The sequence below is a fragment of the Aquarana catesbeiana genome, linkage group LG11 (assembly GCF_042186555.1).
Source record: "Aquarana catesbeiana isolate 2022-GZ linkage group LG11, ASM4218655v1, whole genome shotgun sequence".
Taxonomy (NCBI): Eukaryota; Metazoa; Chordata; class Amphibia; order Anura; family Ranidae; genus Aquarana; species Aquarana catesbeiana.
The window spans coordinates 272,503,503-272,519,006 of NC_133334.1; the positions used below are offsets into that span (position 1 = coordinate 272,503,503).

Sequence of the window (15,504 nt, forward strand, 5' to 3'; positions counted from 1 at the left end):
TCCATTACTAGGAGGGGGATCTGAGCTGCTGAGTGATTGCCAGAAGAGGGGAACAGGGGGAGCTGATTTGCTGATTCATTACTAGGGGGGGAGCTAAGCTGCTGAGTTACTGCTGGACGAGGGGAGCAGGGTAAGCTGATCTGCTGATTCATTACTAGGGGGGAGCTGAGCTGAGCTGCTGAGTGATCGCCGGAAGGGGGGGAACAGGGGGAGCTGATCTGCTGATTCATTACTAGGGGGGAGCTAAGCTGCTGAGTTACTGCTGGACGAGGGGAGCAGGGTAAGCTGATCTGCTGATTCATTACTAGGGGGGAGCTGAGCTGAGCTGCTGAGTGATCGCCGGAAGGGGGGGAACAGGGGGAGCTGATTTGCTGATTCATTATTGGGGGGAGCTAAGCTGCTGAGTTACTGCTGGACGAGGGGAGCAGAGTGAGCTGATCTGCTGATTCATTACTAGGAGGGGGATCTGAGCTGCTGAGTGATTGTAGGAAGAGGGGAGCAGGGTGAGCTGATCTGCCGATTCATTACTAGGAGGGGGATCTGAGCTGCTGAGTGATTGTAGGAAGAGGGGAGCAGGGTGAGCTGATCTGCCGATTCATTACTAGGAGGGGGATCTGAGCTGCTGAGTGATTGTAGGAAGAGGGGAGCAGGGTGAGTTGATCTGCCGATTCATTACTAGGAGGGGGATCTGAGCTGCTGAGTGATTGCCGGAAGAGGGGAACAGGGGGAGTTGATCTGCTGATTCATTACTAGGGGGGGAGCTAAGCTGCTGAGTTACTGCTGGACGAGGGGAGCAGGGAGAGCTGATCTGCTGATTCATTACTAGGAGGGGGATCTGAGCTGCTGAGTGATTGCTGGAAGAGGGGAACAGGGGGAGCTGATCTGCTGATTCATTACTGGGAGGAGGAGCTGTAATTGTAGGAAGAGGGGAGCAGGGTGAGCTGAGCTATTGAGTTACTGCTGGGAGGGGGTAGTAGGGTGAGCTGAGCTGCCGAGTCACTGCCAGCATGCTTGTTCAGGATCGGAGTCAAAAGTACTTAAAAGCCAGGCAACTGGTGTCTTCTGGAGGGCAGCAATGGCAGTCCCAGTACCTCCCTCACGCCAGTGTCATTTTAAAGCCCTCCCTTCAGTCTTGCACAGTGGTACAGACTCCTCTCCTGTATTGAAACTGCTCACTTTGATTTCACTGCACACTGTGAGCTTCTTACAGTGTGAATTAGAATCTGCAGCAAGTCAAGATAGAGCTCACCTTATTTTTTGGCTAAAGGATGGGGATCATTTTCTAGCCCTCTCCTCCCCAGCCAGACTGTCCTTGGCCCACCCTTTAATTCACTGGATTGTATGTCCTTTCAATAATGGAGGCTTAGCATCACATATGGGCGTTACCTAGGGGGGTCTGTATACAAATACACGCTGCCCAGGAACACCCACTCCTCCAGACTTAAATCCACCCATCAAGGGATTTTGATATTTGCATACCTCCTCCCAGGAGTGAGACCACTGCTTGCATCAGGACTGAGGGCTCTTGAGAGGAGTACTGAGGCCGGGTGCATTGATGTTTTCAGGAAGCTATGTACAGCACCCTGCTGCCTTCCTACCTCCCATGATCTGTCTGCACTGCATAGAGAAGCACGAGGCCCAGTGATGACACCACTGGGTATAAAATAATGTATTCAATGAAAATAGGAAAGTTTAATTAAAAAAAAAAAAAATCAGCCTGTTGATGAGGGATGAAAGGAAGAAAAAGGGAAGGTAAAAAAATTAGCTGAATAAACCTCCGCTTTAAGAGTAACTCCACTTTTGTTGAGAAAAAAAAAAAACATTCTCCTCTGGGTCATCTATGTACATTGCAGGGATTTTACCAAACTTTGTTGCAGATTTCTACCTTTTGTTATTCTGAGGAAATAGCTGTTTCTCTGTGTCCATGTGCAAAGTAAATGTGAATGGGAGTGACATTATAATTATCAATCAGCTGCTGCACTTGCATGGCTCTACTGAGGAAAGTTGCAGGGTCTGCATCCCTTTAGACGCAATTTTTCTTTGGAGCAAAAATGTATAAACCTATTACAAGACAATTTTATGGTCCAGTTTATTGAGGCCCAGACTTGGAATGATGCTCTGCTGGACCTGGTAATCCCAAACCATGCAGAGCTTATTACCAATATCCATATAAAGGAACATTTGGGTAGCAGCGATCATAACATGATTTTATTTGATGTTAGCTGTAAGCAACAAACACATACGGTAAAGATAAAAACACTTAACTTTAAGAGAGCAAATTTTCCAAGGATGAGGGCTGCTCTCCAGATTTACACTGGGAGGGAATATTGGCATCGATGGACACAACAGAAATGGGAATTCTTCAAAAAGACTGTTTGTGAACTCACTGCAAAAGTATATTCCCATGGGCAATACATTTAAAAGGCTAAAAATAAAACCTCTGTGGCTCACGGCCAAAGTTAAAATGGCTATAAATAATAAAAAAAGAACTTTAAAAAAAAAATAGAAAAATGAAGGAACACTATCATCATTTAAATGTTACAAAGAATATAACGGAATATGTAAAAAAGGAAATCAAGGACGCAAAAATTCAAAACGAACAGCAGATTGCAAAAGATAGTAGGACAAACCCCCCAAAAATTCTTCAAATATATTAATTGAAAAAAGGTCCTGAAGAAAAGCATCCCCACAACATGATGCTGCCACCACCATGTTTCACAGTGGGGATGGTGTGTTCAGGGTGGTGTGCAGTGTTAGTTTTCCGTCACACATAGAGTTTTGCTTTTAGGCCAAAAAGTTTAATTTTGGTCTCATCTGACCAGAGCACCTTCTTCCACATGTTGGCTGTGTCCTCCACATGGCTTCTCACAAACTGCAAACAGGACTTCTTATGGCTTTTTTCAACAATGTCTTTCTTCTTGCCACTCTTCCATAAAGGTCAGATTTGTGGAGAGCACGACTAATAGTTGTCCTGTGGACAGATTCTCCCACCTGAGCTGTGGATCTCTGCAGCTCCTCCAGAGTTACCATGGACCTCTTGGCTGCTTCTCTGATGAATGCTCTCCTTGTCCGGCCGGTCAGTTTAGGTGGACGGCCATGTCTTGGTAGGTTTGCAGCCATACTTATTCCATTGTCGGATGATGGATTGAACAGTGCTCTGTGAGATGTTCAAAGCTTGGGATATTGTTTTATAACCTAACCCTGCTTTAAAATTGTCCACAACTTTATCCCTGACCTGTGTGGTGTGTTCCTTGGCCTTCATGATGCTGTTTGTTCACTAAGGTTCTCTAACAAACCTCTGAGGGATTCACAGAACAGCAGTATTTATACAGAGATTAAATTACACACAAGTGGACTCTATTTACTAATTAGGTGACTTCTGAAGGCAATTGGTTCCACTAGACTTTAATTGGGGGTATCAGAGTAAAGGGGGCTGAATACAAATGCACGCCACACTTTTCACATATTTATTTGTAAAGAATTGTGAAAACCATTTATCATTTTCCTTCCACTTCACAATTATGTGTCACTTTGTGTTGGTCTATCACATAAACCCAATAAAATACATTTACGTTTTTGGTTGTAACATAACAAAATGTGGAAAATTATAAGGGGTATGAATACTTTTTCAAGGCACTGTATGTTGAACTCGGTTCTTCCAGTAAAACGGAAATACTTTAGTCCAGGGCCGTAGAAGTCTTCAACATTTTCTTTCTCGTAGTTCCCCAAGCTCCAGTATGTCCTTGCAGGTCGGCCATCCTGACCTCTCGTTGACCAACGTTGCGTGTCAATAGTTCTTAGTGTGTTGGCCTCCTTGAACCTGGAGCAAAGGATAAAAGGAAATGGCCAAATTTTGAGGGGGTATGAATACTTTTTCAAGGCACTGTATGTTGAACTCGGTTCCTTCCAGTAAAACGGACATACTTTAATCCAGGGCCATAGAAGTCTTCAACATTTTCTTTCTCGTAGTTCCTCAAGTTCCAGTAGGTCCTTGCAGGTCGGCCATCCTGACCTCTCGTTGAGCGACGTTGCGTGTCCATAGTTCTTGGTGAGGTGGCCTTCTTTTAACCCAGAGCAGAGGATAAAAGGACACGGCCGAGTTTCGAGGGGGTATGAATACTTTTTTAAGGCACTGTATGTTGAACTCGGTTCCTTCCAGTAAAACGGACATACTTTAATCCAGGGCCATAGAAGTCTCCAACATTTTCTTTCTCGTAGTTCCTCAAGCACCAGTATGTCCTCGCAGGTCGGCCATCCTGACCTCTCGTTGAGCGATGTTGCATGTCCATAGCTCTTGGTGATGTGGACTCCTTGAACCCGAAGCAGAAGATAAAAGGAAGCAGCCGAATTTTCGAGGGGGTGTGAATACTTTTTCAAGGCACTGTATGCAGATCAGCAGTTCTGACTTCTTTCATTGAATGCTTTGTCCCCTGGTCAGTCGCTCATAGTCTATAGAGTACTATGGCCAGAGTACAGCAGGCCAACCAGAGAAGGTCGGGATTGACAGCCCTCCATATTTCTCTCCAGACAGATTTCCTTTAAACAAACACTTTAATGCACTCCATTTCCAGTTTTTCGTATCGATAGCCTCCTTTTACCGCCTTGCCTCCTAGGGCTCTTTGGCAAGAAAAACATCTCTTTGATGGAGAGATTAAGCTGTCTAGCAGCAATAAAAGGGTTATATAATCAGGCTCACTTGAGTTTTACACATCTCAATGTGTTCCTCTTTACCTAGCCCTGATTAATGTGAATGCAATCAGAAGGAGTCTCTGCAGGGAAACATGTTGCCATTAGTGTAAAAAGATGAAGAGGGCCTGAGATGAAGAAAAAAAAAAAAAAAAAAAACATGCAGCGGAATATTAAAACGCAGCCGAGGCTGCGAAAGGAGAAAACGCTTTGAGTGCGTCTATATCGGCATTCCCGGCAAATGGAAGGGCACATCCTCCATTCAGCAGCTGACGGCTCAGCGGGGCCCTGTGGAACGCGCGCATTAGGGCAGAGTGATTGCTTTAATAGTGAGTCACGCAAATCTACATGAGAAGCAATTAAGTTAAATTTACTATTTATTCCAGCATTACCGATGGCAAGGTTTCGCCACAGCCGTAATTTGTATCCAGCTGAAGGTGCAAACCCCATTAAATGTCACGAAAGCAGAGAAAAAAAAAAAAAAAAAGTTGACTCAAAAAAAAAAAAAAAAAAAAAAAAAAGAGAAAAAAAAAAGGGAAATAAATCTAAATCGGATCTGAAAAACATGATACCTGCAAGAAAAGCCAAGGGCAGGCATTAAAGTAAACCTCAGACATAAAATATGAACAAAGCATATCCCTCTATAGTGGGAAGAGTCATTTCTGTCTGCCGCTTTCAGTCACTTCTGAAACGTTTTTCTGACACCAAGAGAAAAAAAAAAAAAAAAAAGAAGGTGACATGGGGTGGATCACCAGCACACAGCCTGTAATTGAAAGCCTCAGCTCTGTTCCTGTGTGAAGGGGGATGTGTCCCTTCCCTCCAATCAGCTCTCAGAGCACTCCTCACTGAGCTCTGCAGAGTGTAATTTTAGCTTTCCCCCTCGTTTTCTGACAGCTGTATAAATTCTGGACTTTGAACGGATGTAGAGGAGAGAAGACTGCAGATAAACAGGTATTACCTCTTATTAGTGTCCACCTGTGTTATAGGAGTCCTTTAGTTCTCCCACATAGAGGAGTGTATTTCTTCCACGGTTGAGAAGCAGGATCTTTCATTCTAGTGTAGCGGGTGGTATTTGATCACCTCTGCGGTTTTTATTTGTGGCGCCGGAGACACTCGGAAACGCTCTGAAACACTCGGGGACATTCGGCAACGGAGTGTTTCCGAGTGCCTCCGAGCGTCACCGGCGCCCCCCGCACCTCTGGCCAAATGCGGTACTGCACACCCCAGCGGCTTGAAGGCTTGAATCCTGCTCGTCTTGCGTGACAACGCTCGCAAAGCCAGTCAGGATTAAAAAAAAATTAAAAAATAGCTCATTCATATTGCGAAAACGCTCGTAAATCGCATTGCTCGCAATCCGAGGTTCCACTGTAATGGTGACTAAAATTGAATACACATTATACAACTTTTTTTGTTTGATTTCCTTTAGATTTATTTTCAACTATGTAGTGCAAGGGCCGGCCTGATTGCATACAAATTGAAAGGGTTTCGGTCTGACCTCATATTATATGGTTTTGGTAAAGCTAAAGGAAAAAAATTTTAAGAGAATTCTATAGTGTGTATCCAGCTTAAACCACTTCCCGACCGTCCGCCGCAGTTATACTGCGGCAGAATGCCACAGGCAGGCGAATCGACGTCATGGTACGTCAGTACCATAGAAGGCCACTGGGGGCGCGTGCGCGCCGCCGGGGGCACGCGTGCGCCCATGAAGTTAATGCGAGTGCCCGGCAGTCTCGAAAAAAGTCCCAAAAATGTGTCAAAATTGTCCGACGTGTCCGCCATAATGTCGCAGTCACGATAAAAATCGCTGATCATCGCCATTACTAGTAAAAAAAAAAAATTATTAATAAAAAATGCCATAAAACGATCTCCTATTTTGTAGACGCTATAACTTTTGCGCAAACAAATCAATATACGCTTATTGCGATTTTTTTACCAAAAATATGTAGACGAATACGTATCGGCCCAAACTGAGGAAAAAGAATGTTTTTTTTATATATTTTTGGGGGATATTTATTATAGCAAAAGGTAAAAAATACTGCGTTTTTTTTTTTTTTTTCAAAATTGTCGCTCTTTTTTTGTTTATAGCGCAAAAAATAAAAACCGCAGAGGTGATCAAATACCGCCAAAAGAAATTTGTGGGGGAAAAAAGGACGTCGATTGTGTTTGGGAGCCACGTCGCACGACCGCGCAATTGTCAGTTAAAGCGACGCAGTGCCGAATCGCAAAAAAGTGCTCTGGTCTTTGGCCAGCCAAATGGTCCGGGGCTGAAGTGGTTAAGAGAGAAGATAAGGTCCGTGTACAGCCGGCACCTAGGACCCCACAGCCCTCATAGGGATTGGTTGTAGGGTTAATACAGGTAACTGAAGCCATCACAAAGTGCCTAAACCTTACCACTGTTGTCACATTGGAAAGGCTTTGAACATGGTAAGGTTCACTTTAAGCAATCGATTCCTTACCTGGTTTTCCCAAGTCTCAAACTGAACGTCTTTGTTGTCTACCAGCGTTGTGAGGAAGAGATCTACAGAAGGAAAATAAAATGATATAAACGTTAGTGAAACCATCAATAGAAGAACCTGATCATAAATGATACATATCCCTACATGTAACAATGACATAATAGGCAAAGAACAGCAAAAAAAAAAAAAAAAACTTTAATTCACCCCCTGGCGAGATCCAGACAATCTTTTTGAAGTCATTAAACCCATCAAAAACTGTCAATACACGTTATATTACATTGTGTTCACACTCACTCATCCACTACAGCAAAGATGTCAAACTGGCGGCCCTCCAGCTGTTGCAGAACTACAAGTCCCATCATACCACTGCTTTTGGGTGTCATGCTTGCAACTGCCAGCCTTGCAATACCTCATGGGACTTGTAGTTCTGCAACAGCTGGAGGGCCGCCAGTTTGACACCTATGCACTGCAGCATTTGTTTTCTGTAGGATGCAAAACTCCAGGTTGATCTTGCTGTTCACTGTCCCTCCCTCCTTGTCTGTGTCCCCGCTGCAGCCTGAGATTGTGCAGACCAGCTGTTGACCTCTACTGAGCATGCTCCAGTTCAGTTCACTTCAAAGCTGTTCATTTGCTCATTTTTCTTATCTGAGCAGCCCATGTGAATACAGAGTCGCACATGTGGGCATATACAGTGGTAAATAACACTCCTCCTCTCTCTCTCCCTCTTCCTCTATGTCCTGATAATGCTAAACACCATGGGGGACGGGCAACTGGGCCAGATTTTCTCTTATGCCATTTGATGTCACCTGACAGTGAACGTTATGTGGTCACACCACTGTTAATCTGGTGTTGGATATGTATTACTTGTACTGCTACATCCCCTGTGTGGGCAACACAGAAATCATCTTTGTCTTGTTTTTTGTTGTTCATGGCAAATAAAACAAAAAAAAAACACTATGGGGGCAGGATATAAGATGTTAGATAAATGGAGGCTTCACCTCCCTGTTAGTCCCAGCACATGCACACCATAGACACAGGCAGGAGGGATATCACACCACCATGTTATTGTAAAAAAAAAAAAAAAAAAAAAAAAGGAGGAAAAAAAGGAGGAGGAGGAGGAGGAGGAGGTAGAGGTGGTGGTGGTGGGGGGGTGTCATAAAAGCAGAAACATAGTGTAGCTGCTAACTTTTAATATTAATAATTAATATTAGGACACTTACCTGTCCAGGGAACCCGCAATGTCGGCACCCCAAGCTGATTTTTATATTGGCTCTCGGGTGCGGCCGCCGCCATTCTTTGCAAGGGAAGTGGAGCCTTGCAGCTTCACAGCCGGTTCCCTACTGCGCTCGTGAGAAGCGCACCGCACTTTCTGAATGGCCCAGCGGCAGAGGAAGGAGGAGGGGGGACGGGTACCTGTCCAAAAAAGGAACCCCCCCTCAAAAGGTGCCGAATGTGGCAGCCGAGGGGGGGAGCAAACAAGTGGAGCTTCCCCTTTAACCACTGTGTATACACCCACTCTATAGTCCTTATCTCCCAACTTTCTGAGATGGGAACAAAAGTATGTAGAACAAAGGACACACCCCTGCCATGCCCCCTTAAAGGAGAATTATACAAAAAAATGATTAGGTAACCCCCACAAGTTTTTTTTTTTTTTTTTTACTATACTACTATTCCTTTATACTGGTTTTTGAAATTTACAAATACAGCAATTTAGAACTTGGATGACAGTTTTAACACTGTAAAACACTTTCAATAGATAAATATGTGATTAATATACAACTACATAGATCAGACCTAAATGAGAGATAGGAGGGGGAAAGGGGGCGAGGAGGAAAGGGGGCCTTTGTTCCAAATCAGGGACAGTCCCTCAAAATCAGGGACAGTTGGGAGCTATGTATTAGTCACATGGGCTGCACAGATAAAAGATAAGAAAAAGGAAAAAATTAAGATCCTCGAACTGAGCATGCTCAGTAGAGGACACCAGCTGGCCTACACAATCTCAGCCTGCAGTGGGGACACAGAGGAGATGGGAGGGACAGCTGAAGGCAGGATTAACCTGGGGTATTTCACTTTACACAAAACAAATGCTTTAGCGGCTTTGTGAGTATGCACACTCTGTTTTATAGCGTGTAATGAGACTTTTTCATAGTCTGGGTTTAATGACTCATTAATGCAGAACCTCACACTTCTGCTTGGATCACTGAAGTTTGCCCACAGGCTTCTGGGACATGTGACAGGTCCCAGAAGCCTGCAGGAGCACAGTGGGAAGCTGGCTGTGAAGCTGCAAGGAGTCACAGCCGGCTTCTCTTTATAAACATGACGGAGCTGGGAACCTGAAGACCGGCCCAGGTGAGCACGGCACTGGATCCCTGGACAGGTAAGTGTCCTTTTATTAAAATTCAGCAGCTACAGCATTTGTAGCTACTGACTTTTAATTTTAATTTTTTAAGATTCACTTTAAAAACAATATATTATAATATATATATATATATATATATATATATATATATATATATATATATATATATATATATATATATAAACTTTCAAAATGTAAAATAAAATTGACCAAAAAATATTCTTCATGTCTACATTACCAGAGAGATGTTTTCCAGTAAATATAAAATGTTCCTGTTTCTATAGATGATGTCTAGTCAATGAATCTTATGCAACAAACCTGGAAGTCATATTTAATTAACCCGTAATCATTTGAATTGCCAGTCTGTCCTCATTGTGCAAGCTCAGGAATGGTCCGTGTGGCAAGACATTTCATGTTCTCCATGCATGGAAGCACAAGAGAGATCCCAGACATCTTTTTTAATAACGCTGCACCTTCCCCGTACATGAGCAACCCCCATCACAAAGCAGTGAACAGGAACCGATAGGATGACTGGAGAATCAGAGGAGAAACATGGACTACGGTGATCAGCTATCTTCTACAACCCCAGAGCCACTCTGAGAATGCTAGGAGCCTAAGGCTCTCATTATATGTGGACATGTCAGTTCCTACAGTCCCAATGTTCAATACAGGGAACCCAGTTCACTGAAAACTTGTAATAAAGGCCAAACATGCCCGCATCTCTGCAATGCCAGGACTGATTTAATAGAACTATATTTTTTAGGATGTATGAATTTAAAGCTAAACTCCTAAAAAAAAAAAAATAAAAACATGAAAATCCTTCCATGCAGTAGGGTGGCCCCTGCACTGCAGGGGGTTAGACGCATTTAGGTCTACGGTGAGAGAAAAGCACTTTTACTAAAGCCCCATACACACTATGAGATTTTCTGTAGATTTTGTCTTCAGATTTACCAAAACCATAGTTTCAATTTGTATGCAATCAGGCAGGCCCTTGCACTACATGGTTTTGGTAAATCTGAAGACAAAAATCTGCAGCAAATTTAATAGTGTGTATGGGGCTTTACACAACTCCGTGCTCCCGTAGGCTCCATCTGTTCTGTCTGTGCTAAACTGGTGGTGTCCGCGGTCTTTTCTCCCCCACACTTGGGTGGTCGCAGGTCCTCCTAGGTCAACAAGTACAATGCAGGGCTTGTAGCCCTGCACTGGACATGAGGATGCTAAGAAACAGTCCACTGCCCGAGTAGAGAAGAGAATAGAAGAGCAGAGGAGAGCATAGAGGAGGGGTAGAGGTGAAAATGTAGTAGTGGAGAGCATAGAGGAGTAGAGGAGAGTAGAGGCATAGAGGAGTAGAGGAGAATATAGAGGATTAGAGGCATAGAGGAGTAGAGGAGAATATAGAGGATTAGAGGCATAGAGGAGTAGAAGAGAATATAAAAGAGTAGAGAAAAGTATAGAGGAGAAATAGGCTTGCAAATAGCAGTACAGGAGCGTAGGGTGTAGAGGATTAGAGGAGAGCATAGAGGAGTGCAAAGAGAAGTATAGGACAGAGAAGAGTATCAGAGAGAGTAGAGGAGAGCATAGAGGAGTAGAAGAGGGAGCACAGGAGTGGTGCGTTTGCGGGAACATTGTTTCGGACAGATCACACAGATGCACCTTCACCAGCCAGGGATGTGAAACTCTTCTTGGGCATATTTCTTATCTTGCCCTGGCTGGTCCTCGAGAGCTGCATAAATGCAGCATTTGACCATTTTGCCCTGGCTACTACCAACTTTATATTATTTACGTTTTATACTATTTCCGCCAAAGGTGTGCCACTTGGTAACCTAGATCAGAGCTGGATCTGGGGTGGGACATTTAGAAACGTGTGGTATAATGTACTTTATGTACCTGGGGCTGTGGAACTGTTTCTGGGCATCCTGGTGGGCACGCCCTGGATAATCAAGACTTATTGTGGACATGTTTTTCAGCACATAGACAAGGGAGGCAGGGTGGGGAATTCCTGTGACTACTAGCCATACTGATAAGACTTGTCTAGAAGCCTAGCTGCTAAGGTTTAAAGGTTGCATTGTCATGTTTTTACTGGTTGTACGTCTTATCTTACCTAAGCTAATATCCCCAAGCGGGGAATGTCCTACTGGGGGTATAAAGTATGTGTCCGGGTTTCAATAAACAGTTTATTCCCTGGGTTTTACCTCAACATCTTACCTGAATATGATGCTTGGGGGTAAAGGGCTGGTATTAGTTACCGGTCTGCTGGAAGGGTTTGGAGAGCAGGAGGCACCTAATCGGGGCGCCAGGCAGTCCATCACAACCACTATCCTACTGGGATCCAAGGAGCCCCACATTGATTTGAAGATAGACATGAGTACTTGCAGGCACCACAAGGAACACTGTTGTTAACCAATTCTCTTTAAAGACCAGAACCCTTCACACTGAGCTAACCTAACTTCATCCAGAGTTAAACTTTTACACAGGATAATGCTATTCTTCATACATTACTGTGAAGCAATCACTACCATGAAACACTAATCACACCAATGCAATCAGCATGGCTCGGGAAGAACAAAATGGCAGACAGATGGCAGCAATCACATCATTTAGCTCAGTATCTTTCTATATTAAGCAGTGGCTTTCATGCTCTTTAAAGCAGAAACAAATAACAACAGATGGCAGAAGTCAACTGGTCTTCATTGCCGAATTCAATACATCAAAGTGAAAGTTTCATAAGACGCACAAAGAATTGTAAGCCATGCGAGTTACCTCCTGACATTTGGAAATGTCAACTTTCAGCCTCAACTGTGCGGCTCTCTTGAGTGGACTCTTTGTTGAACTGTGCAATGACGATGAGATTTATCAATATAAAAACACTGAACCTTTGCTGTTAGATAGCTATACAAAGTCCAATTATTGGGAAATTAAGTCTCGTTAGACTTAATCTACAGTGTATGACGCCCTGTGGGGATACAGTTGGATCGCAAACAGCCAGGATGATAAAGGTGGATCAATGACAACTTCTTCCTAGCTTATTTCTCGCTTCAGCATGGCTTCCTCTTCACTGTGGAACTGATCTCCTGAAGCCTCTTCTTTTCAGTGCCCCGGCTGGTGGTTGCACATTAATGTCATTAAATACAAAGCGGGACCAATAGCCCTGCATTGTATGTGATGATGGCAAAAGCCAGCCCACAACTCAGAGCGTCGGAGAGAGCCGAAGAAAGTAAAAAAGGTAAGTATTCTGGCTTATTCCTCTACCATTAGACTTAACAAGTATTTAACTAATGCAGGGTGGGGGGAGGCACTAAAGGAGTATTTTTTTATCCAAAAGTTCAGCTTTAATATGGCGTTGCCTAGAGCCAGTACTAAGCAATGTGGGAGAATGCAACAGGTGAACCAACCAATGATGAGCCACTTGCTTGACCCTAGATGTCGGCCTGCTAAATCTTCCAGGAGGCAGGCTGTCTAACTGGCTGTTTTCAAAAGCCCAACTCTGGGGAAGATGTAAAATTATCCTTGCAGTGGGGTTGCGCCAGCAATTTTACTTCCCTGATCCTCTGCTCACCGGACAGATAGCTGTCCCCCACGCTCTGGCGGCGGACTGTCCCTCGGTGTCCAACGCAGGACTATGAACCATGTCTTGGACTTGATGACGCCAGGACCCGAGACCACTGGACAAGAAGCTTTATGGACCAGTCTAGCTACGGGGAGGAGACGAGTCGAGGATTGGGTCAACAAAACATTTTTTTGATCCCCTACACCAGGGATCTTTAACTTTCTAAACAAAGGGCCAGTTTATTGTCCTTCAGACTCTAGGAGGGCCAGACTAGGGCCACTGGGAGTAGAAAATGCTTGGTGGTCAGTGAAGGCAAAAAGAAAATCACATAGTGTCTGTAGTCGGTAGGTGGTGGAATAGTGCCCCATCAATGGTGTCAGTGAAAGCAATAGTGGTCCATTGTCAGTGTGAGGGATCGTGCCCCTTTGTTAGTGTCAGTGAAAGCAATAGTTTCCCATTGTTGGTGTCAGTGAAAGGAACAGTGCAGTGTTGTTGGTGTCAGTGGAAAGAATTTTGCCCCATTGTTGGTGCCATTGGAAAAATATTGTGCCATTGTTGGTGGCAGTGGAAGAATTATGCCCCATTGTTGGTGGCAGTGAAAGGAATAGTCCCCCATTGTTGGTGCCAGTGGAAGGAATAGTGCAGTGTCCTTAGTGTCAGTGGAAAGAATATTGCCCCATTGTTGGTACCATTGGAAAGAATATTGCCCCATTGTTGGTGGCAGTGGAAGAATTATGCCCCATTGTTGGTGCCAGTGGAAGGAAGGATGAATCTCAGTGGGAGGAATGATTATTATACAGGATTTAGTTTACACAGCGCTTTATAACATGAGTGTAGACAATACAATTTAATATAGTAGGAGTCAGAGAGCCCTGCTCGTTACAATCCATGAGGGAGGTTCAAGAGATACAAGAGGTAATAACTGTGGGGGATGGGCTGAAGGAGAAAATAAAAGTACAGTTCTTAGTGGGTGCCAGATAGGCTCCTCTAAAGAGAAGGGTTTTCAGGGATCGTCTGAAAGTGGACAGAGTAGGAGATAGTTGGGCAGATTAGGGTAGAGAGTTCCAGAGGATGGAAGGAATAATGCCTTGTATCAATTAAGAGGAATAGTGCCCCAAGGACCGGAAAAAGGCAAGCAAAGGGAAGCATCTGGTCCACGAGCCGCAGTTTGGAGATCACTGCCCTAGACCAAAACAAGCTATTAACTTTTGTGATGTAGGCACACCCCCACTGCATGTTTTTTTTTTTTAGCTTTCCAGAGTTGGGTTTTAATATAACAAGGACCTTGATGATGGAAATCTTCATCTTTAAAACAAAGATCAGCCCTTTTAGGTTAAAGTAGATGTAAACTCTAACTAAATGATATTAAGTTCACCAAGGTGTTGTGCATCTAAGCACTGTTCATTTACTGCAGCATCTTTCTGTCAACGTGCACAACAGTGATGGCTGCATTTGATGTCTCAGGGTAGGTTTCCCGATGGTGACAACAGATGACCATACCAACATGATGAGGGTTGAAATGGTCACTTGAAGCTACCTTTGGATAGGTTGACAACACAAGAAAACAATTGGAAGACAGTAACAGCATGTTGAGGAAGAACCCTCAAGCATGGATCACCAGAAATTTATTATTGGTCGGAAGAGTTAAAAAAAAATGAAAACAGCTTCGAAATTACAATAACATATTACAGTTTACATGAGATTTTAGTAACTGGGTTTACATGTTGCTCCTTTGCGGGCAGTGAAATATTACAGCTTGCTAAAAAAGCTGGACTCGATTTGTGGGAGGAGAGCCTCTTTAAAAGGCCCGGTTTCATACAAAGGAAACTTCAATCTTTATTTAACGCATCATGTAACTTCTGTTCACGTGGCCTTCACACACACATGCAGCAGGAGGAATGTAAAAAGAAAACTAGGACAATGTAAAAATAGGACAACATCTGCACTCTACATATCTTTTTTTTTCACTGAACGTGCGTTTTTTTTTTGTATCGCACTTGTACAGACTTTTTACTGTTTTGAGGGCAAATATCTGCTGGTTTTTGGAAACAGCACTTCTTATGTAAGCCAAACTCCTTAGACACAATGGGGGGGAAGATTCAAAAAGGCATTTGTGACATATTTCTGGTGGTATGTAGGTGCTAGCCTGGTTCCAAATTCAGAAAAACCCTATGACAATTTCAGGGTTAGTAAAGTCACATGCAAATAAGAACAAGTAGTTCTCATTTGCGACACTTTTACTGTACAGCGATATTGTTGCGATCAATTCATACCCAAGCACTCCTTCAGTGTCATCTACAGTTCTGTCTCCTTCTCATCCTCTTTCTGTTGAGGTCCACCAAGGTTCTGTCTTTAGAGCCCTTCTTTTCTCTATCTACACCTCCTCCTTGGTTAGCTGATAACCTCTCGCTTGACCTCCAATACCCTCTCTAGGCTGATGACACGCAAATCTATCT

General features: G+C 43.7%; 1 protein-coding gene across 2 annotated transcripts in view; it reads right to left on the reverse strand.

The window, feature by feature from the left end:
• ITFG1 (integrin alpha FG-GAP repeat containing 1) overlaps positions 1-15,504 on the reverse strand; it is a 314,466-nt gene that overhangs the window by 225,177 nt on the left and 73,785 nt on the right. For both annotated transcript variants that reach the window (XM_073605835.1, XM_073605834.1), the window contains exon 7: positions 7,143-7,204. In XM_073605835.1, coding sequence (XP_073461936.1) covers positions 7,143-7,204 — 62 coding nt within the window. The remainder of the gene's footprint in view (positions 1-7,142; positions 7,205-15,504) is intronic.